Below are 26,427 nucleotides of genomic sequence, written 5' to 3' on the forward strand. Positions count from 1 at the left end.
TACTCCCAGTTTTTAATTGATGGGGCAGAGTAGGGTTAATCCACCATGAGTTTCAAGGAGAAAGGTAACCTTCAAACAAATAAAAATCTAACTGGGAAAATGGACTGTGAAACATGGTAAGCAGGGAAATACAGAGACCTCAGAAAGACATATACAGTTATCACATATTTATTTAATGCTGACTGACATACGCAACACGTCTTGTCAAAGTGCGCTCAACCCATCGGTTCCCTATTCCCCACCCCACCACAAATCCTCCGGGTGAGTCCCGCCCCGAGCGTCAGCCCGCTCGCTGCCTGCCCTCTTCCCTTGCACGCACTCTCTCTCTCTCTCTCTCTCCGAACGGGATCTCCCAGGATATCCTACAGCCCTCAGCGGGCGCTCCCGCGCACGCGCACTGACTTCCCTAGTGACGCAAATCGGGGCGAGTCGCTGTAACAAATACGGAATGATACGTCACAACCGGCCGCAGATTGCGGCTGGGAAAGCAGCAGCGGGAACACACAGTGGAACAGCCACCGCTGCTCCGTAGAGGCTGGTGAGTGGAGGAGACACGTGTGCAGCCTCCTATGGGATGGGATGGGGGGGGGGGAGGCAAAGGAGGGCACAGCGCAGCTCTGTTCCTCCTGCACTGGTGCATGAAGGAAGGAGCGGGGGGAGAGTTCCGCTTGCTCTCTGCAGGAGGCGAGAGTGTCCCTGTCTCTCTGTGTCAGAGGGTGGCCCCCTCAGTCTTTGCCTACGTGCATTACACAGATTGGGGCAGAAAACTGGTTTCACAACCGAACCCAGTTTTTCAAAACGAGCGGCGGAAGGTGTTCTCTTCGTTTTTAAAAGCATGGCAGCTTTTGCTTGTTTGTTGCAGTCTTTTCCTTCGTCCTGCTCTTTTGTGGTTGCGTATGGTATTTACATTATGGTTTTATCCTGCCCCCCTTCCTCCGAGGAGTTCCGTGTACTTTATGTGGATTTACACTCATAACAACCATCCCGTGAGGTACGTTACACTGAGACCTGGTGTCACCCATCCACCCCCTGAGATAATCCAGAATGCTTCATGGCTGTGTACTATAATAGTTCCTATTTTGTTGTGTTTTTATCCTGCCCTTTTTCTAAAGAACTCCAGGTAGCTATGTGGTTCTCCCTTCCTCCATTTTATCCTTGCCTTGCAGCAACAATCCTGTTTGATAGGTTAGCCTGATAATGTGTGGCCGGATGAGCTGTGCAGAGATATGAACTTCCCAGTCCTAGTCCAGCATTCTAGACACTGGCTGTCTACAATTTACAGTTGTTGTTGTTCAGTCGCACAGTCGAGTCCGACTCTTCACGACCCCATGGACCAGATCACGCCAGGCCCTCCTGTTTTCCGCTGTCCTCTGAAGTTTGCTCAATTTCATGTTCGTTGCATCTATGACACTGTCTAACTATCTCATCCTTTGCCGTCCCCATCTTCTTTGACCTTCAATCTTTCCCAGCATCAGGGTCTTCTCCAGTGAGTGCTCCCTTCTCATTTGGTGGCCAAAGTATTTGAGCTTCAGTTTCATTATCTGGCCTTCCAGGGAACAGTCAGGGTTGATTTCTTTTAGGATTGACTGATTTGATCTTCTTGCAGTCCAAGGGACTCTCAAGAGTCTTCTCCAGCACCATAGTTCAAAAGAATCTATTCTTCGGCGCTCGGCCTTCCTTATAGTCCAACTCTCACAGCCATACATGACTACTGGGAATACCATTGCTTTGACCATGCGGACTTTTGTTGGCAGAGTGATGTCTCTACTTTTTATCATGCTGTTTAGGTTTGCCATCGCTTTCCTCCCAAGGAGCAGGCGTCTTTTAATTTCATGGCTGCTGTCACAGTCTGTGGTGATCTGGGATCCCAGGAACGTGAAGTCTGTCATTACTTCCACGACTTCCCCTTCTATTTGCCAAGGGCTGATGGGGCCGGATGCCATGATCTTAGTTTTTTTGATATTGAGCTTCAAGCCCACTTTTGCGCTCTCCTCTTTCACTCTGATCCGGTTCTAACTGTCGCTTCTTGGCCCTTATACAGGTTTCTCAAGAGACATGTGAGGTGGTCTGGTACTCCCATCTCTTTAAGGACCTGCCATAGTTTGTTGTGATCCACACAGTCAAAGGCTTTAGCATAGTCAATGAAGCAGAAGTAGATATTTTTCTGGTACTCTCTTGCTTTCTCCATAATCCAGCGAATGTTGGCAATATGATCTCTCGTTCCTCTACCTCTTCGAAACCCAGCTTGTACTTCTGGTAGTTCTCTATCCACGTACTGTTGAAGCCTAGCTTGTAGGATCTTGAGCATGACCTTGCTAGCGTGTGATATGAGTGCAATTGTGCGATAGTTTGAACATTCCTTGGCATTGCCCTTCTTTGGGATTGGAATGTATACTGATCTTTTCCAATCCTGTGGCCACTGTTGCGTTTTCCAAATTTGCTGGCAAATGGAGTGCAGAACTTTAACAGCATCCTCTTCTAAGACTTTGAATAGCTCAGCTGGGATACCATCACCTCCACTAGCTTTGTTGTTAGTAATGCTTTCTAAGGCCCATTTAACTTCACATTCCAGGATGTCTGGCTCGAGGTCAGTGATTATACCGTCGTGGTTGTCAAGGACATCGAGGTCTTTCTTGTATAGTTCTTCTGTGTATTCTTGCCATCTTTTCCTAATCTCTTCTGCTTCTGTTAGGTCCCTACCGTTTTTGTCCTTTATCATGGCCAGCTTTGCATGGAACGCTCCCTTGATTTCTCCAATTTTCTTGAAGAGATCTCTAGTCCTTCCCATTCTATTGTTTTCTTCTATTACTTTGCACTGTTCATTCAGGAAGGCCTCCTTATCTCTCCTTGCTGTTCTCTGGAAATCTGCGTTCAGTTGGGTAAATCTTTCCTTTTCGCCTTTGCCTTTCGCTTTCCTTCTTTCCTCTGCTATTTGTAAAGCCTCATCAGAAAGCCATTTTGCTTTCTTGCATTTCTTTTTCTTTGGTATGGTGGTGATTGCTGCCTCCTGTACAATGTCACGAACCTCCGTCCATAGTTCTTCAGGCACTCTATCTATCAAATCCAGACCCTTGAATCTATTCTTCACCTCTACTGTATATTCATCAGGGATGCGATCTAGGTCAAACCTGAATGGCCTCGTGGTTTTCCCAATTTTCTTCAGTTTAAGTCTGAATTTTGCAATGAGTAGCTCATGATCTGAACCACAGTCAGCTCCAGGTCTTGTTTTTACTGACTGAATAGAGCTTCTCCATCTTTGACTGCAAATTATATAGTCAATCTGATTTCGGTGTTGCCCATCTGGTGATGTCCATGTGTAGAGTCGCCTCTTAGGTTGTTGGAAAAGGGTGTTCGCTATGACCAGTGTGTTCTCTTGACAAAACTCTGTTAACCTTTGCCCTGCTTCATTTTGCTTTCCAAGGCCAAACTTGTCTGTTATTCCAGTTACCTTTTGACTTCCTACTTTAGCATTCCAGTCCCCTATGATGATGAGGACATCATTTTTTGGTGTTAGTTCTAGGAGGTGTTGTAGGTCTTCATAGAACCGGTCCACTTCAGCCTCTTCTGCATCAGTGGTTGGGGCATAGACTTGGATTACTGTGATGTTGAATGGTTTGCCTTGGAATCGGACTGAAATCATTCTGTTGTTTTTGAGATTGTATCCCAGTACTGACTTTTGCACTCTCTTGTTGACTATAAAGGCCACACCATTTTTTCTACGTGATTCCTGGCCACAGTAGTAGATATAATGGTCTTCTGAGTTAAATTCGCCCATTCCTGTCCACTTTAGTTCACTGATTCCTAAGATATCGATGTTCAGTCTTGCCATCTCATTTTTGACCACGTCAAGCTTACCTTTATTCATAGATCTTACATTCCAGGTTCCTATGCAGTATTGTTCTTTGCAGCATCGGACTTTCCTTTCACCTTCAGACACATCCACAACTGAGCGTCCTTTCGGCTTTGGCCCAGACGCTTCACTCTTTCTGGGGTTACTTGTACTTGCCCTCTGCTCTTCCTCAGTAGCATATTGGACACCTTCCGACCTGAGGGGCTCATCTTCCAGCGTCATATCTTTTAGCCTTTTGATACTGTCCATGGGGTTTTCTTGGCAAACATACTGGAGTGGGTTGCCATTTCCTTCTCCAGGGGATCACGCTTGGTCTGAGTTCTCTGCTGTGGCCTGTCTGTCTTGGGTGGCCCTTCACGGCATAGCCCACAGCTTCATCGAACTACGCAAGCCCCCTCGCCACGACAAGGCAGTGATCCATGAGGGGGTATTTACAGTACCCTGGCACTATTCTGATGTATTCACTGGATTAATGACATGCTTGGAGAAACATCCCTTGCTCTGCAGAATGTTCTGATCTACAGAATGTGTGCTGCCCTGAGCTATTGGGTGGGCTATAATTATGGGATATATCTAATTTTAAATAAATCCATTTAAGCAGCTGCAGTGTGCAGCAGCAGCTTGCATGATGCATTAATGTTTGTGTGCATGCACTGACGTTGATTTATGTTCAAAGCATGACAGAGCCACGTACCACTTGAAGATCTAGCTTCTAGGGCTCTTGTGAATTAAGCTGAACCTTTATGAATGATTATTCTTGCCAGGATGTTCAACGTTTTTGAGCCTGCAGGCACCTTTGAAGTTCTAACATAGGGTGGTGGATGCAACCACAAAATGGTTGCCACAGGAGGTGGAGCCAACTGAAAAATGCCAAGTTGTGGGTTTGCCTATCTGCAAACTAATGGTACATTCCCTTGTGAATGTGTTGAAGTGAACTCCAGCCCATGAAATCTAATGCCCCAGTAAATCTACTACTCCTGAAGGTGCCAAAAGACTCCCCCCCCCCCCAATTCTATATGTATTGTACCACACACATTTGATTTTGTCTAGCTAAGAAAAGCTCTTTATTTTCTAGTGGGAAGACATGCATTTTTTTCTGGAAAATTTGAAATGAGCCAAACCTCCACTGTGCATTTTTAAAAGTTTTTTTCCCCCTCTGGGCAGAGACCAGGCTGGGGAGGAGGAAGTCAGCCACTGGCTTTCCAAGCTTACTGTTTAAGAAATGCTAATAGGAGTCTTTGACTCCTGGGTTCCATTTTCTCCAAACATCTTCCAATTTCTCTTGATCCATCAATTTAAAAAAGGTCCTTGGTAACTTTCCAATTTTGTCGTCTCCCTTCTTAGATTGTCTATCCAGTTCATTATTTACAGTACCATTAAAATCACCTGCCACCACCACTTCGTCATAAGACACTTGATCAAACTCACTCATCAAGTCTTGAAAAAAAAATTCTTTGGCACCATTTGGTGCATACACATTAACAATCAAAGTCTTTTTTTGATGCATCGATATTTCTACTCCAACGTATCTACCTTCTTTGTCTTTAAAAATTTCTTTGGGATTCAATTCCTTCTTTACATAAATTACTACACCTTTTACCTTTTTGTCTGTTAGTGAGTAAAATTCTTCACCTAATTTTTTATTGATCAAAAATTTATTATCAAATTTCCTAAACTGAGAGCCAGTTTGGTGTAGTGGTTAAGTGTGCGGACTCTAATCTGGGAGAACCGGGTTTGATTCCCCACTCCTCCACTTACACCTGCTGATGTGACCTTGGGTCAGTCGCAAGCTCTGGCACAGCTGTCCTTGAAAAAGAGCAGTTTGTGTCAGAGTTCTCTCAGCCCCACCCACCTCACAGGGTGTCTGTTGTGGGGAGGGGAAGGGAGAGGAGTTTGTAAGCCGCTCTGAGACACCTTTGGGTAGTGAAGGGCGGGGTATAAATCCAATCTCTTCTTCTTCTTCTTCTTCTTAATAATTGAGTTTCTTGCAAGCAGATGATATTACATTTCTGTTTTTCCAACCAGTGTCTAATTAATTTTCTCTTATTGGGTGAGTTTAGTCCATTTACATTCCAAGATAAAAATTTGTACTCCATAATGATTCTTTATATATCTCCAAAATCTGTTATATTGTCAGCCTTGAATCTCAGCAAATCGTTCATTGTCGTTATCGAATATTTCAAAGCATGGTAGTTGAATGATAATCCAAACGGAATCTCCCACCTAAACCTAATCTGCATCTGTCTCAATTTATCCGCCAACTTCTTATACTTTTTCCTTTCCAGTATCATCATTCTTGGGAGTTCTCTCAGTATAATTACCTTCTTACCTTCAATTTCCAGGAACGTTGCCCCTCCTTCAAGCAGGTATAAGTGTGGTGCACTCACAGCCCCTTGATTATCCTGATTTTTTTTGGGGGGGGGGCCATCGTCTGGGCATAGAGTAGAGGTCACTTGGGGTGGGGGGGAGGTATTTGTGAACTTCCTCCATTGTGCAGCGGGTTGGACTAGATGACCCTGGAGGTCCCTTCCAACTCTTATTTCTTGGGATCTGACAGTGACTTCAGGCTTGAACAGAAGTACAATTCCTCTTCATCTCTCCGGACAAGACAGGACAAAGGATGTCGTGGATAACAGAAGGTGAACTGTCGATGCTGGAGAGATTCTGTGCCAGTGTGTTAAAAGTAAGTTAAAATGGTGTGTGTTTGTGTTAAGTGCCATCAAATTGTTTTCGGCTTATGGTGACTCTGTGAATTAATGACCTCCAAAACGCCCTATCACTGACAGCCTTGCTCAGGTCTTGCAAACTGAGGGCTGTGGCTGCCTTCGTTGAGTCAATCCATCTCAGGTTGGGTCTTCCTCTTTTCCTGCTGCCTTCAACTTTTCCTCGCATTATTGTCTTTTCCAGTGACTCCTGTCTTCTCGTAAGGTGACCAAAGTATGACAGCCTCAGTTTAGTTATTTTAGCTTCCAGGGAGAGTTCAGACTTGATTTGATCTAGAACCCACATATTTGTCTTTTTGGCAGTCCATGGTATCCATAAAACTATTACATTACATTTGCGATTTATATACCGCCCTATCCATGAGGCTCATTTACCACCCTATCCATCAGGCTCATGCGATTTATATACCGCCCTATCCATGACGCCTTGTTAAATTGCATCTTGTTCACATCCGCCACTTTACCAGTGTGTTCAGATCTCGTTGAATTTTGTCTCTGTCTCCTAGTGTGTTCGCTGCTCCTCCCAACTATCCTCCAGCTGACACTATATTTCTTGTATGCAGGTTTCTGAACAGGCTAGGCTGTGAGGGAATCCTCAATAAACCCTGGCTGTAAAGGATGACTTGGTTAATAGCTTTTAGGCTTGGTAGTTAAATAGAGCCTGTATGCACAAGTCTATGAGATGGCAGGGATCCGTAACAATGAATGACCATAACCTCCCTGGGACTGCTGGCAGCCTTCAAGAGGCTGATGGGAAACTGCTGTTGGGGGGGAAATATAGACCTAAACAGACTCTCAGTGCCATCCTAAGCAGAGGTATGCACTTTTTAGTCCATTGACTGCACTGGCCTTAGAAGGGTGTAACTCTGCTTAGTACTGTACTGTTTGTCTGTTTCCATCTTTTAGGAATTAACTTCTAAGGGTGGAGTAAACAGGAGTTCAGAAAGTGCTACTGGTCTCAAATCTAAGTATATGAATATTTATGCCCTGCCTTTCTCCCCGGTGGGGACCCAGAGTGGTTTACAACATCCCCCCCCCTCCATTTTTATCTTCACAAGAGCTTGGGCTGAGAAATAGCTGGGGGTCCCGGGTCCCACCTGTGACCTCCCTGCAGAGGTTAGGTTCTCTTCCTCCTTTTAAGTTATGATTCCTCATGGTCTCCACTATGACTTATCTAAAAATTATATTCAGGTACCCTGTTGAGTATCTGGCTGCGCCCTTTCTCCCTGCTCTGCCCACTGTCTGTGTTCTAGACCTTTCCTTTCACTCTTCTTAAGACATGAGCTTGGGTAAAGGGCTCAGGTAAAACTGGGCGGACTGTCATTCCCTTTCACCTCAGCCTCTCTTTGTGTCTTTACATCCAGGCTGGACCGATGCCCAAGCATGTGGCGTTCATCATGGATGGCAACCGGCGTTACGCTCAGAAGCATAATGTGAAGAAACTAGAAGGGCACACACAGGGATTTGCGAAACTGGCACAGGTGGGGAGTACCTTTTCTAAATAGGATGAATCATAGAATCACAGAGTTGAAAGGGGCCATACAGGCCATCTAGTCCAACCCCCTGCTCGATGCAGAATCAGCCTATAGTATCCCTGACAAGTGTTTGTCCAGACGCTGCTTAAAGACTGCCAGTGCAGGGAAGCTCACCACCTCCCTAGGTGGCTAATTCCACTGTTGCTCCACTCTTACTGTAAAAAAGTTTTTCCTAATATCCAGCCGGTACTTTCCTGCCCTTAATTTAAACCTATTATTGCGAGTCCTGTCCTCTGCTGCCAACGGGAACAGCTCCCTGCCCTTCTCTAAGCGACAGCCCTTCAAATACTTAAAGAGAGCAATCATGTTCCCCCTCAACCTTCTCTTCTCCAGACTAAACATCCTCAAGTCCCTCAGCCTTTCCTCATAGGGCTTGGTCTCCAGGCCCCCGATCATCCTCATTGCTCTTCTCTGCACATGCTCCATTCTGTCCACATCCTTTTTGAAGTAAGGCCTCCAGAACTGCACACAATACTCCAGGTGTGGCCTGACCAATGCAGTGTACAGTGGGACTATGACACCTTGTGATTTGGATGTTATACCTCTGTTGATACACCGTAAGTTTGTATTAGCCTCTTTTGTCGCCGCATCACACTGGTGCTCATATTTAACTTTCGGTCCACCCTTACCCCCAAGATCTTGTCCACACACACTGCTACTCAGAAGTGTATCCCCCATCCATTATGCATGTTCCTCATTTTTGTTACCCAGATGTAGAACTTGGCACTTATCCTTGTTAAATTGCATCTTGTTCACATCCACCACTTTTCCAGTGTGTTCAGATCTCGTTGAATTTTGTCTCTGTCTTCTGGTGTGTTCACTGCTCCTCCCAATTTGGTGTCATCTGCAAATTTAATGAGTAGCCCCTTCACACCCTCATCCAGATCCAAATATTGAAAAGTACGGGACCTAGAACTGAGCCCTGTGACTCCCCACTGGACACCTCACTCCGTTCAGATGAAATGCCATTGATAACTACTCTCTGAATGCAATTCTCTAACCAGTTCCCTGTCCACCTAACTATCCTACAGTCCAGTCCACAGTCCTCTAGTTTACCCATCAGGACATCATGGGGAACCCTGTCAAAAACTTTACTGAAATTCAGGTAAACAACATCAACAGCATTCCCTCGATCCAGTAAATTCGTCACTTGATCAAAGAAGGAAATGAGGTTGGTCTGGGGGACCTGTTGGGGACAAATCCATGCTGACTTTCCTGGATCACCAGGTTGTCCTTTAGATGTTGGCAGATTGATCCCTTTAAAATCTGTTCCAGTATCTTCCCTGGGACAGAGGTCAGACTGACTGGCCTGTAGTTTCCTGGGTCATCCCTCCTCCCTTTTTTGAAAGTTGAGATAACATCTGCCCTCCTCCAGTCTTGTGGCACATCTTCCGTCCTCCTAGAGGTCTGGAAGATGATGGACAAAGTCTCTGCAAGCTCTCTAGAAAGTTTTTCGAGCACTCTTGGGTGCATACCTTCTGGCCCGGGGGATTTGTACTCATTCAGGGCAGCCAGGTGCTTCTCAACTACCTCTCTGTCCGTGTCAACCAGCAGCCCAGATGCTGTGACTTGCCTACCACCATCTCTAGATGAGCCTGTTCTCTTCTTCAGGGGAAAAAACTGAGGCAAAAGAGGCATTGAGCCTTTCTGCTTTCTCTCTGTCCTCTGTCAGAGTTTCTCCATTTTCACCCAACAGTGGGCCCATTGCCTCTTTTATCTTGCATTTGCTCCTCACAGATCTGAAGAAATGTTTCTTTTTGTAGTGCGCCTCCCTGGCCAGTTTTAGCTCACTGTGAGCTTTGGCCTCTCTGATTGCTGTGATCTACAGTGCCTAGCAACCTGCAGATACTCTTCTTTATCCTTGCCCCCATTTCTTGAACATTTCCTGTTTCTCCCTCAGCACATCACGCAGCTCTCTGTTCATCCACATTGGCTTCTTGGATCCCCTACCATGTTTCCTTCTTGTTGGGAAAGCAACAGCTTGAGCTTACAAGAGCTTTTGTTTTAAGGAGAGCTCACCCTTCACTTGCCCCTTTCCCTCCCAGCAGTCTTGTCTATAGAATGATTCTTATCGTACCTCTGAGTTGCGTGACTGTGGGCACTTTGCAGAGTATGTCTCCCAGCACACATCAGGGAAGTTGAAGTCACCAATAACTACCAGGTCATGTTGTTTGGATACCCTGTCTAGCTGTTCAAGGAGGGTGGCATCCACCTCCTCATCCTGGTCAGGAGGTCTGTAGCAGACATCAACCACAATACTGTTTGTCCTTCCTTCCCGTATCCTCACCCAGATACTTTCCACTGGGCTGTCGCCCTCCTCCTGCAGTATTTCCTGACAAACAACCCCTCTCTTCACACCCTTCTCCGCCTCCTCTTTGACCCTTTCGGTTTTTCTTGAACAACTTGTATCCATCCACGACTACATTCCAGTCATGTGAATCATGCCACCAAGTCTCTGTAATGCCTGCTAAATCATATCCCTCTGTCTGCATCGGAAGCTCAAGCTCCTCCTTCTGATTAGCCAAGCTTTGAACATTGGTACATTGACACCTGAAGCCCCGCACTTTTGGCTTCATTAGACCCAGCCCTACCAGGTAGGTCTCTGTTGTTTGCTCTCCTTCATTTAAATCCCTGTGTTGGTCATCTCCTTCCCCTTGGGTTGTCAGTTTAAAGCCCTCTTGATGAATCTCTCCAGGTTTCTGCCAAACACGTTCTTCCCCAACCTTGACAGGTGAAGTCCATCATGTGCCTAGTAGGTTATCATCCAGAAAACCTAGCTCGTGGTCCCAGAATCCAAATCACTCCTGCCAGCACCACCAGTGCAGCCAGTGGTTCACCTCATTATTATCTGTTCCCATCGTATTCCCCTTCCTATGACAGAAAGGATTGAAGAAAACTCCACCTGTGCTCCCATTCTTTTCAGCTTCCCCCCAAGAGTGTCATAGTCAGCCTTAATTTTTTTGATGTTGTTCACAGCCGTGTCATTAGTTCTTACATGGACCAACACAGATGGTTAATGCTCTGTAGGTTTGATGAGTTTAGGGATCCTCTCTGTAATACCTTTAATTTTAACCCCAGGCAAGCAACACAACTCTCGGGCCAGGGGGTCAGGCCTGGACACATGACGTTCCATACCCCTCAGCAGGGAGTTACCTATGGCCAGCACCTTCCTTTTCCTTGCAGTGCCATTTCTTTGTATCTCCATGACCTTCTTCCTCTGTCTCCCTTGTGTTTGTGATATTTCCACTGGCAGTGTTTCTATCTCTGCCTCCAGCACAAGGGCTTGGAATTGATTCCTCAGTTCTAATGTCATGGAGTGCCGTCTCACTTGATGCCTTTGGGGTCTTGCTGTAGCACTCTGAGGAGTCTTGTTAGGGCAGTCAGCCACACTGTTGTTGCCTTGACTGGTCTCTCCTTCCCTATGCAGGGCATCAAGGCTTCTGTTAATGAACTCCTCCCCTTCCTTGATGCAGAGGTCCAGTTCTGGCTCCCTGACTTACTCTATTTCTGCTACAGAGCTTGACCGTAGGATGCTTTTTTTAATCTCTGAGGGATTATTTTTTTGTCTGGATATTAATAAGAAAATCTTGCCAATTTATGTAAATATATTGGTTTGGTATGATTAGAGAAAGCAAGGTGTTAGGCTTAAAGTTACGGGCAGGTATGAGGTAAAGGTGAATTTGGATCCTTCAGGGGTAGTTGAGGCCCCTTCCCTAAAGTCCTAAGGCTTTGCTTTTTTAAAAAAAGTGTTAGCATCTAACCAAGGGGCTGTTGAATCTTGTTGAGCCTGTGGATGCTCCTGGAATTTTGAGAAAGTGTTATGGGTGCCACCACAAAATGGCTGCCATAGGATACAGGACCAGTTGCAAAATGGCTGCCATGAGGGCTGGTCACAAGATGATGGGAGGTTCCAAGCCAAGTATCCTCCTTCGATAAAGCTAGCTATTTTACAATAGGCATTCCCTGCAGACTCAGATGTGATGTTGCCTACCTCACTGAAGTGAAAAAAGAGCAAGAATTGGCTCCCTGCTTTGAAGAAGTAGCAAGTGGGTACTATGGGGACCCTGGTGCAGAATGATACTGTAGCCTTACAGAGATGTAAGGAACAGTGTGGGGATAATATTCTGTTCATAAGAAGTAACCTTGTTCTAGACTTCTGTTTTCTAGCCTATGAGTTTAAAAGCATCAACTTGATTGACAAGTCTCTGGCAGTGTTCTCTCTAAGCTGAGTAAGTGTGAGCTAGCTCACAGTTTTTTAGCCTCTGGCTCACACAGTTTTGTCTTCGCTCAGGAAGGATGGCTCCAGAGCAAACTAATTTATACAGTAGCCAAATTACTCGTTCACGACTTTAATGCCAGTAGCTCACAAAGTAGAATTTTTGCTCACAAGACTCCACAGCTTAGAGGGTGCATTGGTCTGTGGTACATTAAAAACAAAGTATAACTGGAAAGCCAGTGTGGTTGTAATGGTTAAAGTTTTAGCCTAGGGCTGTGGAGCCCTGGCTTCAAATTTTCACTTGGCCGTTAAAGTTGCTTAGTGATTTTGAACCAGTCTCTCTCAGCCCAGCAGAGTTGTTGTGAGGATAAAATGGGGCAGGTGTGGGGAACATGACCATCAGCTCCTGGAAGGGAAGATAGGGGTAAAAATGCATGCTACTTCTGAAGCATTAAAATAAGTTTCAGATGCTTTTCACTGCTTGTATGTCTTTCCTTGCCTTAAGGGTACCAACCAACACAACATTTGTGGCTTTGGGCCCACTTATGGAAAAGAGCCAAGCTCTGCTATGGGCCCTGGGGCTCTGGCTCAGTGGTAGAGCATTTACTTGCCATGGAGAAGGTCCCCAGTTCAACCCCTGGCATCTGCAGTCAAAAGAATCAGGTTGGAAGTGAGGTAGAAGACCTTGACCCGAGACGTAGGAGACCAGCTGCCAGTCAGACTAGACAAAACTGTGGGGTTGTTCCAAATGACACCACTTTCCTTTGGAAGCCCCATTTTTGCTGTGACTGTCAATGCAATACAATGGCAGTAGGGTTTCTAGATAGTAGGCTTCCGTGCCCCAGTGCCCACGGTGGGCACCCCATGCCACCACTGGCTTTTCCAAGGATTTTTTAAAAGCTGATAATTGATATAGTGATAAACTGGTGTATTGTTATGTCAATAGCCACTTTTTAAAACCCTCAAAAAAGGTCCCAGTGGTATGGAGGGCTTGTTGTAGGGCTGCCACAGGGGCTGAGGAAGAGAAAATGGCTTCTGTGCAGGCAGGACTGAAAAAATCCAGACTTTCCTGCCCACACAGCAGCCATCCAGAGTTTTCCGCAGTCTTTCCTAAACATTTGCAGCAGTGCAGGTTTTGAAAACATTGGAGAAGAGATGGGAGGTGTAGAAATGCACCACAATGTGGTGGAAAAGCAGAGAGAAAAAACCAACAGCAGCAAACCCAGGGCAAATAACCCACATGAAGAAGGCGCGTTGACAAATGGTCTGATTCAACATAAGGTGGCTTCATATTTTCAGTGTGTCTACACTGGTTCCCTCTTGACCTTTTTGTTTAAAATTTGCCATAAATCCATGAGATTGAGAAACTTGCTTGTACATTTTGCCCTGATTCTTAAAATTCTGGGCGTAGCACGTGAACTGGGGATGCATTCAGGTTAGATTGCATTCCTCAGTCCCTCAACAGCTCCCCAGAAGTCTAGATGAGAACTTGCAGCTGCATCCCATTGCATAAGATAGCTGGGGGCAGGTGGGGAATTCACAGACTATTAGAAGTATATTGACCATAACCTGCTAATTATGTTGTGTTTATCAGCATCAAAAGATAGGTGTTTATGAGAGGACGTTGCCCGGCCATTCATCTGAGTTGAAGATATTTGTCTTCTTCCACAAGATGACTGCGTGCAGTCTTGCTTGGGGTTTGGAATATGTTATAATTGTACTATATATTTACTTCAAAGTGTTTGTGGGGAGTAGAAATGAACCTGTGACCAAGACTAGGGGGAAAAGATAATTATTATATAAACTTCCGCTGTATCCCAGTTGCTCTGCTGGTGCAGTCACAAAGAGTCTTGTGGCACTTTTTAAGGACCAGCACATGTATTATGGGAGAAGGCGTTGTAGGACTCTGAATGATGCATGAATTGGGCTGTTAGTCTTTAAGGTGCCACAAGATTTTCGGTTGCTCGGACTACAGTATATACTACTACAGCTGCCCCATCACCTGCTACCACTTTTTTATCCCATCCTTCCTTCAAGGAGCTTGCGACAGTGTATGTGGTTCTCCTTTCCTCTGTATCCTTGCAACAATCCTACAAGGTAGGTTAGGATGAGAGAGTGCGACTGGCCCAGTATAGTGGTTAGAGTGACTACAATCTAGCTTGGAATCCACACTCTGCCACAGAGATTCACTGGGCATCACTCACTCTTGGCCTAATCTACCTCACAGGGTTGTTGTGAGGAAAATGGAGGAGAGTAGACAGATGTAAGCTGTTTTGGGTACCCATTGGGAAGAAAAATAGGATAGAAATACCTAAATAAGGCCCCGGTCACGTGGAGAATTTGCCGTGCGAAAGGCACGAATGTCGGGCGGGTTTTCAGGGCGTGATCACACGGCAACATCTGGGAAGCGTAGCGCACCCGTGGCGTCCCACTGAAGATGCGGAGTTAAAAAGTACCAAGGAAAGTGCACTAGTATCCGAAAAACAGGTGGGCATCTGATCGCAGGAGCGCTAGTATCCCGTGGCATCCGGCGCCCGTCCACATCCCGTCGCAAACCGGATGTTTTTCGTAAGCGCATGCGCACAAACACAAAACAAAGCACTGCTGCTCCGTGGAACTGTGCACAAACGCGAAACACTTGTGTGATCGCACCGCTTCTTTGCCACGCTGCAGCATCACTGTGTGATCGCCAGCTAACAGCCGAAGCACCGTGTGATCGGGCTACCGCACTTTATTTTGCTCCGGGGCGAACAGCCACACCTCCCCCCCACGTTATCTGGCCCGTGTGACCGGAGCCTAAGGTCATTCAGAAGCTTCATGGTAGTCCAGCACTCTATCTGCTACATCACTCTGCCTCTTAGTAGAAAATGTTGCTATTGACGTTTGTGTATTCTTCATGCTGTAAGGATGGTACTGTCTGCCACTTTGGCCTTCAGTAATACTTTCCCTCTTTACAGACTCTGCAGTGGTGTTTGTCTCTGGGTATCCGGGAAGTCACAGTTTACGCCTTCAGTATTGAGAACTTCAAGCGGTCCAAGGAAGAAGTAGATGGATTGATGGAACTAGCAAGGCAGAAATTCATCCGTCTTCTAGAGGAACAGTAAGAGTTTCCCTTCCAACCTCAGTCCCCCCAAACCCTAATGGGAAACTCTGCCAGGAAAATTCTAGAACAAAGATTATGGGTAGAGAATGGTGGGAAAGCAAGAGAAAAAGTACAGATCAAGTCAACAATGGACATGAAGTATAACTTTTAGTTAAGTACAAGGTAGAGGCCTTCAAGGAATCATTGTGTGTATACGGGGAGGGGTGCCGGGGAAACTTCCTTTTCTCACCTAGTTTTTCATTCCCTCTCCAAAAATACTGTGAGCTCTTAGGGCCTTGAGCAGAAGTGGTACCTATTTATCTACTTGCAATTTCTTGCTTTCGAACTGCTAGGTTGGCAGGAGCTGGAACTAGAGATGGGAGCTCACTCTATCATGCGGCACCCGGGTCTTGAACTACTGAACTACTGACCTTCCACAGCCTGCAGTTCAGCGTCTTAACCACTTGAGCCACCGCAGCTCCTAGTTAACCAACTACTATATCGTTATTATACTCGTATAGTATTGTGGTTGTGATGGTGAAGTCTTGCCACAAAAATGTGTGTGTAAGTGGGCAGGAAGGTGGGAGTAAAATGTGAGGAAAAACCGATATGCCTATAAAAAAGAAACTGATGAGAAGGTGGTCACACAAGAGTCTCCCATGGTCTACTGACTAGCCAAGAAGATGGCTGAGGGGGTCACCTATGCTGGAATTTATGGGCCAAAATGGCCACAGGTCTGTTGTTCGTATATCGCAGTTTGAGTTGTCATATCCTGAAATTAGGTATTGGTGTTCAGTGAATACCCTCTTCACAATTTCAGTCTGTGCCATTCTTGGAGAATAAACAAATCAAACAAGATGCTTAACGTGCACTCTTGAAAATACATGTTCATGTTTGAATATGTTTATACTTTTGGGAGGAAAATTCACATTTAGAGAAGATGCATGTCATTATAACTTAGTCTTGCCATTTAGGGCAAGTGTAAACTTGGTATTTACCTTTCTGCATTGTCCTGATTCTCTGGTTATATAATGCTTCTCTGGTCTGGTGATGTGAATTTTCCAGAAAAATTAAAATCCTGAAGGCACTGACAGAGTAGTGTACAATCTTAATACACCTGAAACACTGCCCATGGTGTGCCTTGTATGCAGTTGTGCTCTCATCTATTTCAGCTGAATGTAACTTTAGTCCTTGGAGGTCACTGGCATACATTGTTATTTGCCTTACTTGTCAGTTCCATATCAGATTGGATGCCAAGACATAGCCAGAAATTTCTGGGTGGTGAGGCAGGGGTTGGGGCACAGAGTCAGGGAAGTGGTGTAGGAAGAGGAGGTGCTTGTTGGAGCCCGCCTCCAGCCACATTGGAGTGTGTGTGGCCAGCGGGCAGGGAGGCGCCTTTATTCCCTCCCTGCCTCCGGCCCGCCTCCAGCTGTGTTGGAGCATGTGCGGCTGGCAGGCGGGGGGGGGGGCAACTCTCTTCCCACCCTGCCTCCGGCCCGCTGGCTGCCCCTTGGATGGCACGCCCAGTCCTGTGAGTAGCCATTCCTGACATGGCACGGAGGATGGGCAGGCATGTAGGCAGTGGGGGATGGGTGAGGTGGGCGGCGGCGGGGTCTGTGAGGCACTGAAGCAGCTGACGGTTGTGGGGCATGGCTAACAAGTGACGGGTGTGGCCCTGAAATGCCCACTGTAGTTACGTGCCTGGATGGGTAGGTTCTACCATGCAAGAGGAGACATATAAATAAGAATTTTAGCTTTGGTTGTGATTGGCTATACAGATCAAATCAGGAGAATTTATAATTTTTAAAATTTGGATTACATATATTTATGATTTAATTTTCCCACACCTGGTTTACAGCTCAATAGAATATACATGTATTCCCTCTCACAGTTCCTAGGAATGAAAAATATTAATTACAGTTTTGAAACTTCCACACCATTTTGACAATGGCATCCATTCATTGGTAACTGTAGCCTACCTCACAAGATTAATGTGAAAAGAAAACACAGGAGAATGCTTTGGGTACCCTGTCAGGAAGAAAAACGGGATATAACTGTCTAAATAAAATTTGCTCCTAAATGACAGAAATTTATGTTGGCGTTTTCTTGGTTGGTGGAGCTTAGGATGCTTGAGCTCAATTAGAGTCCAGCTGTATACAGTCTCCAGTGTCTTGGAGCCAAAATGAATCAGAAAAAGATCATGTGTTTCCATCCATCTGTAAAATGCAAATTGCAGTTCATGTCATTTCAGCTTTCATTGAGACTGTACAGGAAAGGGAGCAGATGTTTAACACTTCAGCCTCCATTCAGTGTCATTGCTGAAAACTAGACTCATTGCTTTGCTGTTGACATTTTACAAGAGAAAATAAGTGTGCCTTAGTGTGGTTAAAGTGTATTCAGAGGTCATTTCGGGGGGGAACGCGGGGGAACACAGTTCCCCCGGTGAGGTGCAGGGGGCGGGGCATACAATGAAGCCCCGCCCCCTTCTTCCGGCAGCCCCCTGCTTCCAGCCTCATTCTGTTGCAGAAGGAGGAAGAAGGAGGAGGGTAAGTTGGCGTCCTCCCCCTCTGCCTGGCCGAGGCCACTCCACGTGGCCTCCGCAAGGACTCCCAGCCCCATCCAGGAGCTTCCCCGAGGTAGCTGTGTTAGTCTGTTGCTGCAAAATAGTCCAAGAGTTCAAATAGCACCTTTAAGACTAACCTTTAAGACTAAGACTAACTGAGTGGTGGGTGTGGTCTTATGACACACTTCCGGTGAAGGCAGGGTGTGTGGCATATGCTAATGAATTATGCTAATGAGTTCCCCTAGCTCTTTTTCTACGAAACGACCCCTGAGTGTATTCCCCCTCCCATTTAACGTGCTAATAACAATGCAAGGAGCCAGGTTATGATTAGCAAAACTGAACAGAAGTTAGAGGGTTAAACTCCTTTTCCCTTCTCCGCATGGCCCTAATGCAAATTGAAGTTGCAGGAGCCTGTAATTTTGCATTGGATTCTGTTATCTTGGAAAAGGGCTGTCTTACAAATGTTTTAAATAAATGTTACAAATGTTTTAAATAAATGCATTTGTATAGGTGGAGATGATCCTCAGCTATTTTTTATTTTAGAAACTTCATTTGTTGCCATTCCTATTTTATTTATTAATATACCCCAACTTTCTTCTTGGCTTGGCTTAAGGCAGCTTTTTGTTATGGTAGTCATTAATATCAACAAAGGAAAATAACACCCTAGTCTACAGTAGCTTAAGAAGTATAGTAGACCTTCACCATTCAGAAGGGGATCTGTTCCCGAGATGGCAGTGAATGGTGAAATGCGTGAATACAGAGAGGCAGAGGGTCTAGTGGCTCCCTGTAGCAAAGCAGCCACATTTCCCCTGAAAAAGTAACAATCATCATCCCTGAGCATGTGGTGAGAGTGAACGTGCCCACAGTACTGATGAACTAATGGCCATGCGAAGGCAGGTGGGAGGGCAAGCATCCTTGCACCTGTTGCTTTGGCCAGCATGCAACAGGTTTATGTGCTTGGGGTAGCTGCATTATGTGGTTGGGTCAAGGACTGTGAATAAGTGAAACTACATGTCACAAAGCTGTGAATGGTGATGATCTAGTGCAGTGATGGCGAACTTTTTAGAGACCGAGTGCCCAAACTGCGACCCAAAACCCACTTATTTATCGCAAAGTGCCAACACAGCAATTTAACCTGGATACTGAGGTTTTACTTTAGAAAAAACAGCTCATACATTAACTTAAGATGGTCCAAACAAAGTAAGGAAAGCAATCCCAAATGCTTTCATTTACTTAAAATTATTTGGCAGAGAATTCGACACTTTAATGGTGGTCTGGGCCTGGCTGGGGCGATGGCACGCATGCCCACAGAGAGGGCTCTGAGTGCCACCTCTGGCACCCGTGCCATAGGTTCGCCACCACTGATCTAGTGTAACCCCACAGTTCATTGCTGGTATAGTTCTTTATTTCACTTTTGCTGGTGAACTATGCTGTTGCTATAGACCTTCACAGGAAGGGCTAAAATCTGTCCTGACATCTTTCATGTGACTCCCCTGCACTTTTTTCTGCTTATGAGAAAACCCTTGTGACTTAAACTCAAGCAGCTCTGTCATGGGATTTAGCAACCTCAGCTATACCATCTTGGGCTCATCTACGGCCTCATCCTCTAATGTGACATATGCTGTCACATGTCGGCAATGCTCTTCTGTTCTCTGCAAAGGATAGACTGGTCATTCCCTGTGTGAAAGAATAAGGGGTCATAAATCTGGCACTAAAAATCACAGTATTTAGAGAACAATGACTGAACACTTTGGCCTTCCAGGGCATTCTGTTCCTGATCTTAAAGTTACCGTTCTTCTATGAAAAAATCCCACACAAAAATGCTGAAGTGATACTTGTAAAAAAAATTAGTACCATCCCTGTCAGGTCTTAACCAAGACTTCTCATCTCTTGCTTACTACAGATACTAATATTTTGCATTTCACACACTATACAGATGTTTACTCCAATTATATCTCTGTATCTCTCATTGCATTTGCTTATCTCATTTCGTACTGTACTAGATTTTGTTTATCTAACAAAAATTGGGAGTGTCTCTCACACCCGCTCTGAATTAACTGATCTTGTTTTGGAACCGGCCTCTCTTTTATTTATTTTATTTATTTATACATTCGATTTATATACCGCTCTGACCCCGAAGGGTCTCTGAGCGGTTTACAGGCAAGTTCCAAATACAATTCCCTATCTAAGGCCACATAGTACACAGGGGTGGGGCTGCCTACCGGCACCCAGGTGGCAGGGCTTGTTGTTCTCCGGCTTCTTCCTCCAGGCGGTCTTTGGGGTCGGCATCCCGTCTCTGGTGTTCAGGAGCAGCTCCAGCTCGGTGGTCTCCGCCGCACCTGCGCCTCCACGTCACCATGCCCTTCCGTGACTCCGACTCCACCGTCGTTGGGTCTCGCCACTTTGATGTTACGCTTGCTGGCCACCAGGGATCTCTTTGAAATACTCCCCCCCCCCCCCCCCATAACCCACCCCCCCTGCCAGTGGACAGGGGGGACCTGGCCACCACCTTTCTTTGGATATATGAATTAGGCCTGATGGATGTATACGCTGGTGCATCTGCTGAAATGAGCTCTGACTTAACAAAAGCTTATTCGGGGGTGGGCGGAGTATATAAGTCTTTAAGGTGCCACTGGACATGTGTTTTAGTCTGCAAATGCATACTAACATGGTTTCCCATTCCCATATATCCCATTTTAAAACTAACGTTTATATGAATCATTTCTTTAGTTACCCAAGGGTCAACTACTGTGCCATTTTAAGCAGAGTTACATCCTTCTCAGCCCACTGTTTTCAGGGTACAACTGTTTAGGATTGCAGTGTTCATCTGATTTGGCATTGCTTGTGCTTGGCTTGTATCTCAACAAATCTCTTCCCTTTTTATAGGGACAATCTGGAGAAACATGGTGTGTGTGTGCGAGTCCTCGGAGACCTGACACTCTTGCCACTAGATATCCAGAAGCTGATTGCCAAGGTTGTGCTGGCCACAAAGCAATACAACAGGTGAGTCCTGCTATAATTTTTCCTATAAACACATTTGTATATATAGGCTATACCCTGGGTTTGCAGCCTCTGAGCTCTAAAACCCCTTGTGGCTCAGTACAGATCCAAATAAGGCTCTTTTTAAAAAGAAAATCAAATATTTAAGTAATTTGGAGGGGTGTGTGGGGGGCTAGAATAACCAGTACATGAATGGAATTGCAGGAAAAGATTTTTAGGGGACTGAAGGGCTTCTTAGAGATGCTTTAAAGAAAGAGAAATGGATTACAAGCAACTAATTGCTTCTGTCAAGCGAGCCATTCTCCGTTTTATGGTGGTGCACTGTAACAATCACACATGGTGCTTCTGTGTATTTTTATTAGCTATTGTAAGATCTTGTGTGTGCCACTTTCCAATAAAGGGCTCACAACAAACAGCATTAGAGATGCAAAAACTTTATAGATTGTGAATCAATATATCTGTTATTAGTAATATGCAGTTGTATAGTTTGCAGCTGTGCAAATGGGTTTTCTATACTGGCTGTTTTCTTTATCTCTTGTTCTAATTTATAGGTGTTTACTTATCTCTCTCTCTCTCTCTCTGTGTATATGTGTGCTCACACACATACACACAGAGCTATCAGATCACATCCTCTCATTCTCTATACAGTATTCCACATAACTTCACATTCCTTGTTCTCTGCAGCATCCTTTGTTGAGTTACTTCCTCTTACATTTATCTTTTCTTAAAAAAAAATGTAACAGGTGTTTTCTGAACATCTGCTTTGCATACACATCGAGAGATGAGATTAGCAATGCTGTGAAGGAGGTGGCGTGGGGTGTTGAACAAAAGTTGCTGCAGCCAAGGTAACCATATTTGCTAGTGTGTTCATGCTTTTGCTGCTCTCCTGCTCACTGATGTAACTTGCGCCTGGGCCTTCCAACCCAAAGCAGATGCCGCTCTGAACCAGACACCCTCCCCATCCCTAGTCCATTTCTCTTGAGATGCAACTGGGCTAGATTAACAAGGGCAGTTTCTCTGGTAGGAACTGTTCTGACAGGTGATCACAAATCCACTTAAGCATGGGGAAGTGGCCATGGCTGTCTTGTAAGAAAGACCACCCATCTGTGCACATTGCCTCTCCATCAAGTGTTCACTCGCACTGAGACTTAGATAAGACCTTTGCCACTTTCCCAAGCCCTGTGCATGCCCCAGGATGCTAAAGGTTGAAGCTGCATCTTCTCTCCTTCGTTCTGCGATTTGGGGAAGGTGAGAAGCAGATGTCTCCTCTGCTGTTCCTTCCATTCTGTATGCAGAAAAATTTCTGCCGCTTCCCTCTCCATTACATGTATTCATATATTTAAATATTTATAAGCCACTTTTCTTCTGACAAGGGACACAGAGGGCCTTACGGCTGAGGACAGCAATGGTTTATTATCAAGCAACAGTCTTATCATCAAGCCTGGTGTCCCGTCCCCCCCCGCTGCAAGTAGGATATGGAATATTAAATGCTATCTGATTAGTTGATTGCTGTTTTATTGTTTTAGATTTTAAGTATAAATGTATTATATATGTATTACGTATTATTACAGTATTTATCAGAATATTGTCAACCGCCCTAAGCCCCGACTGGGGGAAGGGTGGTATAAAAATCAAATAATAAATAAATAAATTAAAACCCTACAAGGAGGTAAAAAGTTGATATCTAAAATATATAAGGTATTGTTACAATGGTATACAGAGGATGAAACAGTTAAGGAGCAGATGATAAAATGGGCAGTTAATATGAATTAAGTTCATTCCAAGATCCATTGGGCAGGGTAAGTCAGAATACAGGCTTAGGGCTAAGAGCCATTTGACTCCTGCCCTTTAACTCATACCCCAAAGGCTTGAGCCTCTGATCAGGCCCAGGCTTTTAAAACCTGCAGCAAGAAGACAGAGAAGCCCTCAGCCTTTTTCTCCTGGCAGCCAAGTAGTCCATAGACCTCCCCCCTCCCTGCTTGTAGAGGACTTGGGTGGGGAAGTTGGTGGCAAGGACACTTAGGCTGGCTGCTGTTCCTAGATAGCATTTTTTTTTGGGGGGGGGGGACCTCGTTTCTAGTCTCCAGGACCTTTTCTGCTCTGAATTCCAAAGGTTAAACTAGTCTGTGTGTGCAGCAGATCCTTTTTGTTAGTGGGCCATTTTTATGTGAACTGGCTCCTTAGATGATAGACCAAAGTACTTGCTTAGGTCCTTTCTGTTCTGCTAAGCCTCTTGAGGAGGTTGGGCCCAAATACTGCTGTATTTTAGTTTAACTGTCTTGCTGATGTTATGGATCTTTATTTAAATTCTTCTGGGATTTTATATAGTCACTTCCAATTTTTTAAAAATACTTGCACAGGTTTTCTTATTACTGCTATATAGTATTTTGGCATTTTAGTACAGAAATTAGGGGGGGAAATCAGGGAATAAGGCTTGGACCAATTAGGAAATAAAGTTTTGTTGTAGCTCTCTGAAGAAAAAGAAAAGTGGGTATCAAGAAAGATGCTTCCTCCTTGCCATTTCTCATCCCCCTGTTTCCTTTTTGGAATTTTTAAGACCATGTGCTCCACCTTCCCAGTGCTTCAGAACACATCTCCCTTGTAGGTAAATTTCCTTTTTTCAAAAGTGGGGAGGGGGGAGACTTGTCAATATCTCTTCTCTGCTTGAAGGATGGAGAATGCTTCCTGTTGAGAAAGGGCTTGGATGTATTTCAGAGAGGGTCATGTGCACTGGTCCCCCAAAAAGATGTGTAATGAAGACCCTGAGGGGGAGTTACAGTGTACCTCTATGCACAGAGATGCTTTGCAGGTCCCCAAGTATGTGAGCTGTCGTGTGTACACCTGTACCATACATTCCAGCGACCACAGCAAGAGGCATTTTGCTACTTAGTAGGCTAACTGGAGTTTTATCTTTTCTCCTTTAGCGATGTGTCAGAATCCTTACTCGACAAGTGTCTCTATACTTGCAAGTCCCCTCATCCGGATATCCTGATAAGAACTTCGGGAGAGGTCCGGCTTAGTGATTTCTTGCTGTGGCAGGTAAAAATGGACCCAAAAAGTTGGTTTAAATGTTTATATCCCAGTTTTCTCCACAGTGGGAACACAGAGTGACTTAAAACATTGTTCTCCCTTCCACCATTATCCACACAACAGCCACCACCCCTGTGAGGTACGTTAGACTGAGAGAGTGGCCTAAGGTCACCCAGAAAGATCTTCGTCGTGGTGTCTGTACATCATACCCATGGGAACTCAGTGCGCCTGTGCTGACCTGATCAGTGATGTACAAAGCTCACAACAGGATTTTCACGCCTCCACCCCCAACATGCGCAGGAAACCCAACCGCGCATGCCCAGAGGGGTGGGGCGTGGACATCCTGCCAGTTCTCTTCTGACCGCCACACTGTTAGCAGCTCTTTTGCTGGTTGGTGAGATTTACCTCGACTATGGCTCTTTTGGGATTTCATCTTCTCCCTATTTTTTCCTTGAGTGTTTTCTGTTTTCATTTTTATCTCCTTCACTCTTTTTCCTAAAAGGTGGGGGAGCTTTCGTCTCTGGGCTTCAGCCTTTCCCCCCGTCTTTTTCTCGCCCTTCTCCTTCTAGCCCTTTGTTTATGGCTAAAAGGTGGGGCTTTTTCAAGAGGTGCACCAGCTGTGGTAGCCAACTCGCACCCCCAGATGGCCACACTCTCTGTGTCCTCCACTTGGGTGATGCCCACCACCCAGACTCTTGCCCACACTGTGCCAAATTTTCAGATTAGACGCAAAAATAAAATAAAATCGAGCAGCGCATCTGTATGTGTGGCTCTGTTGGAATCGGCACTTACTCTGACTACTGTTCCACCTGTGGTATCTTGATTGGAGATGGCTTCTGATGCAGCACCGAAACCTTCTACTTCAACGGCTCCACTGCCCTCGAAATCAGCTTCCGACATCAGTCCATCGGCATTGAAACGCTCGATCCCGATCACTCAGTCGGCCTCATCCACTCCTGCGAAGAAGAAGGAGGAGGAGGAGGATAAGTCTGACAAAGGACATAAGGGCTCCACTAAGGGCAGTCACAAATCCCTTAAAACGAGCACCTCAACTGACCCTTTAGGCCCTGCACAGAGCTCAGCTCCATATGCGCAACCTGATATCCTGGAAACTCTGACCTCAGATTTGCCAAAAGTGCTATCCACACCAACTATCCAACTTCTGGACTCCCCAGTTTGGCAACTGAACCCCCCAATGTTGGAACCCTTCTCTGATACTCAGCCATTTTCGATATCAGTGTCAGATGTTGAAGAGGCCTTTGCCTGATATTTGCCCTGCAGGGCTTGGTCGCCTTCCAGATCTTCCTGTGCTACCGATTGCTCACGTTCACCGATCGACACCGCTCCCAATTGACATCGATCTCGTTCACCCATCAACACCGTCCATCGGCACTTGTATGTTGCTGACCCTGTACATCACTTTTCTCGCCCGCACCAGGGTCATCAATCACCAAAACGTGCCTACTCTCCAGATAGATCTCCTGCTCGACATTTCCACCCTCCTGCACTGTCAATGGTTCCCTGAGATCACGGCCAGTTCCAGTATCTCTATGGTGTGTTTCCGCTTTTCTCATCTTGCCCTGGTTAACTCCAGCGAGACCTTCTGACTGGGATCGGCTGTCTTCCCATCGTTCACATTCACCTCATGTGCATCAGTATACCCCTTCAGCCTCTGTATTGAAGCCTCTGGAACTGTCTTCTCCTTGGAGGGCTTCTCCTCAATGTCGATCACCTGATCTATTGGTACTGAAGCAAGCAATGTCGACACCGCCTCAACCTGCCCGATCTGCTGAGCAAGCACCAGATGTTCTCGCCCCAGTACCGATTTCTGTCTCTGCTTCTTTGAACTCTTCTGGCGAGGACTCTGATGCTGGCGCCTCTGGCACCAGGAGCTCTCCTGAGGACCCTTCGCCTAAACCAACAGTCTCCGACGACCTTCCCATTTCTCTCTCGGAGGATCTGACATCCTATGGGGACCTGATTAAACACATGGCCCATTCCTTAGGCCTTTCAATGGTTCAGCCTCAACCGTTGGTGACAAATGTGGTTTTCAATGTGGTCCAATTAGATACTTCTACTGATATCGCTCTCCCTATGTCCATGGTCCTCATGCAGGCTGCCAAGACACACTGGGACAAACCGTCTTCTGCACCAGTCTCCTCCCATCGCCTTGACCATATGTATAAGGTTCAGGAAGCTGGGGCAGAATTTCTTTACAACCACCCCAAACCCAATTCCATAATTGTCACATCTGCATTGAAGTCTAAGCGTACCCATTCTGCTCCATCTGACAAAGAAAGCAGGAAATTGGATTCCTTTGGTAGACACTTTTACTCAGCGGGAGCTCTTGGTGTCAAGACTAGCAATTACATGGCCTGCATGAGTTGGTATCAGTATGCTCTTTGGGAACAACTTAGCGAAGTTTTTA

The 26,427-nt window shown here is 45.6% G+C and overlaps 1 protein-coding gene across 1 annotated transcript in view; it reads left to right on the plus strand.

The window, feature by feature from the left end:
* The first annotated feature begins 463 nt into the window (after window positions 1-463).
* The window catches only part of DHDDS (dehydrodolichyl diphosphate synthase subunit), a 44,240-nt gene continuing 18,276 nt past the window's right edge, over window positions 464-26,427 (plus strand). Inside the window, exons 1-7 of the mRNA XM_015411209.1 lie at window positions 464-538; window positions 6,408-6,533; window positions 7,938-8,054; window positions 15,282-15,424; window positions 20,856-20,972; window positions 21,713-21,814; window positions 23,894-24,013. Of these exons, the coding sequence (XP_015266695.1) occupies window positions 6,471-6,533; window positions 7,938-8,054; window positions 15,282-15,424; window positions 20,856-20,972; window positions 21,713-21,814; window positions 23,894-24,013 (662 nt within the window). The 5' untranslated portion in view covers window positions 464-538; window positions 6,408-6,470. The remainder of the gene's footprint in view (window positions 539-6,407; window positions 6,534-7,937; window positions 8,055-15,281; window positions 15,425-20,855; window positions 20,973-21,712; window positions 21,815-23,893; window positions 24,014-26,427) is intronic.

The sequence above is a fragment of the Gekko japonicus genome, unplaced genomic scaffold (assembly GCF_001447785.1).
Source record: "Gekko japonicus isolate JY-2015 unplaced genomic scaffold, Gekko_japonicus_V1.1 scaffold1145, whole genome shotgun sequence".
NCBI classification, from domain to species: Eukaryota; Metazoa; Chordata; class Lepidosauria; order Squamata; family Gekkonidae; genus Gekko; species Gekko japonicus.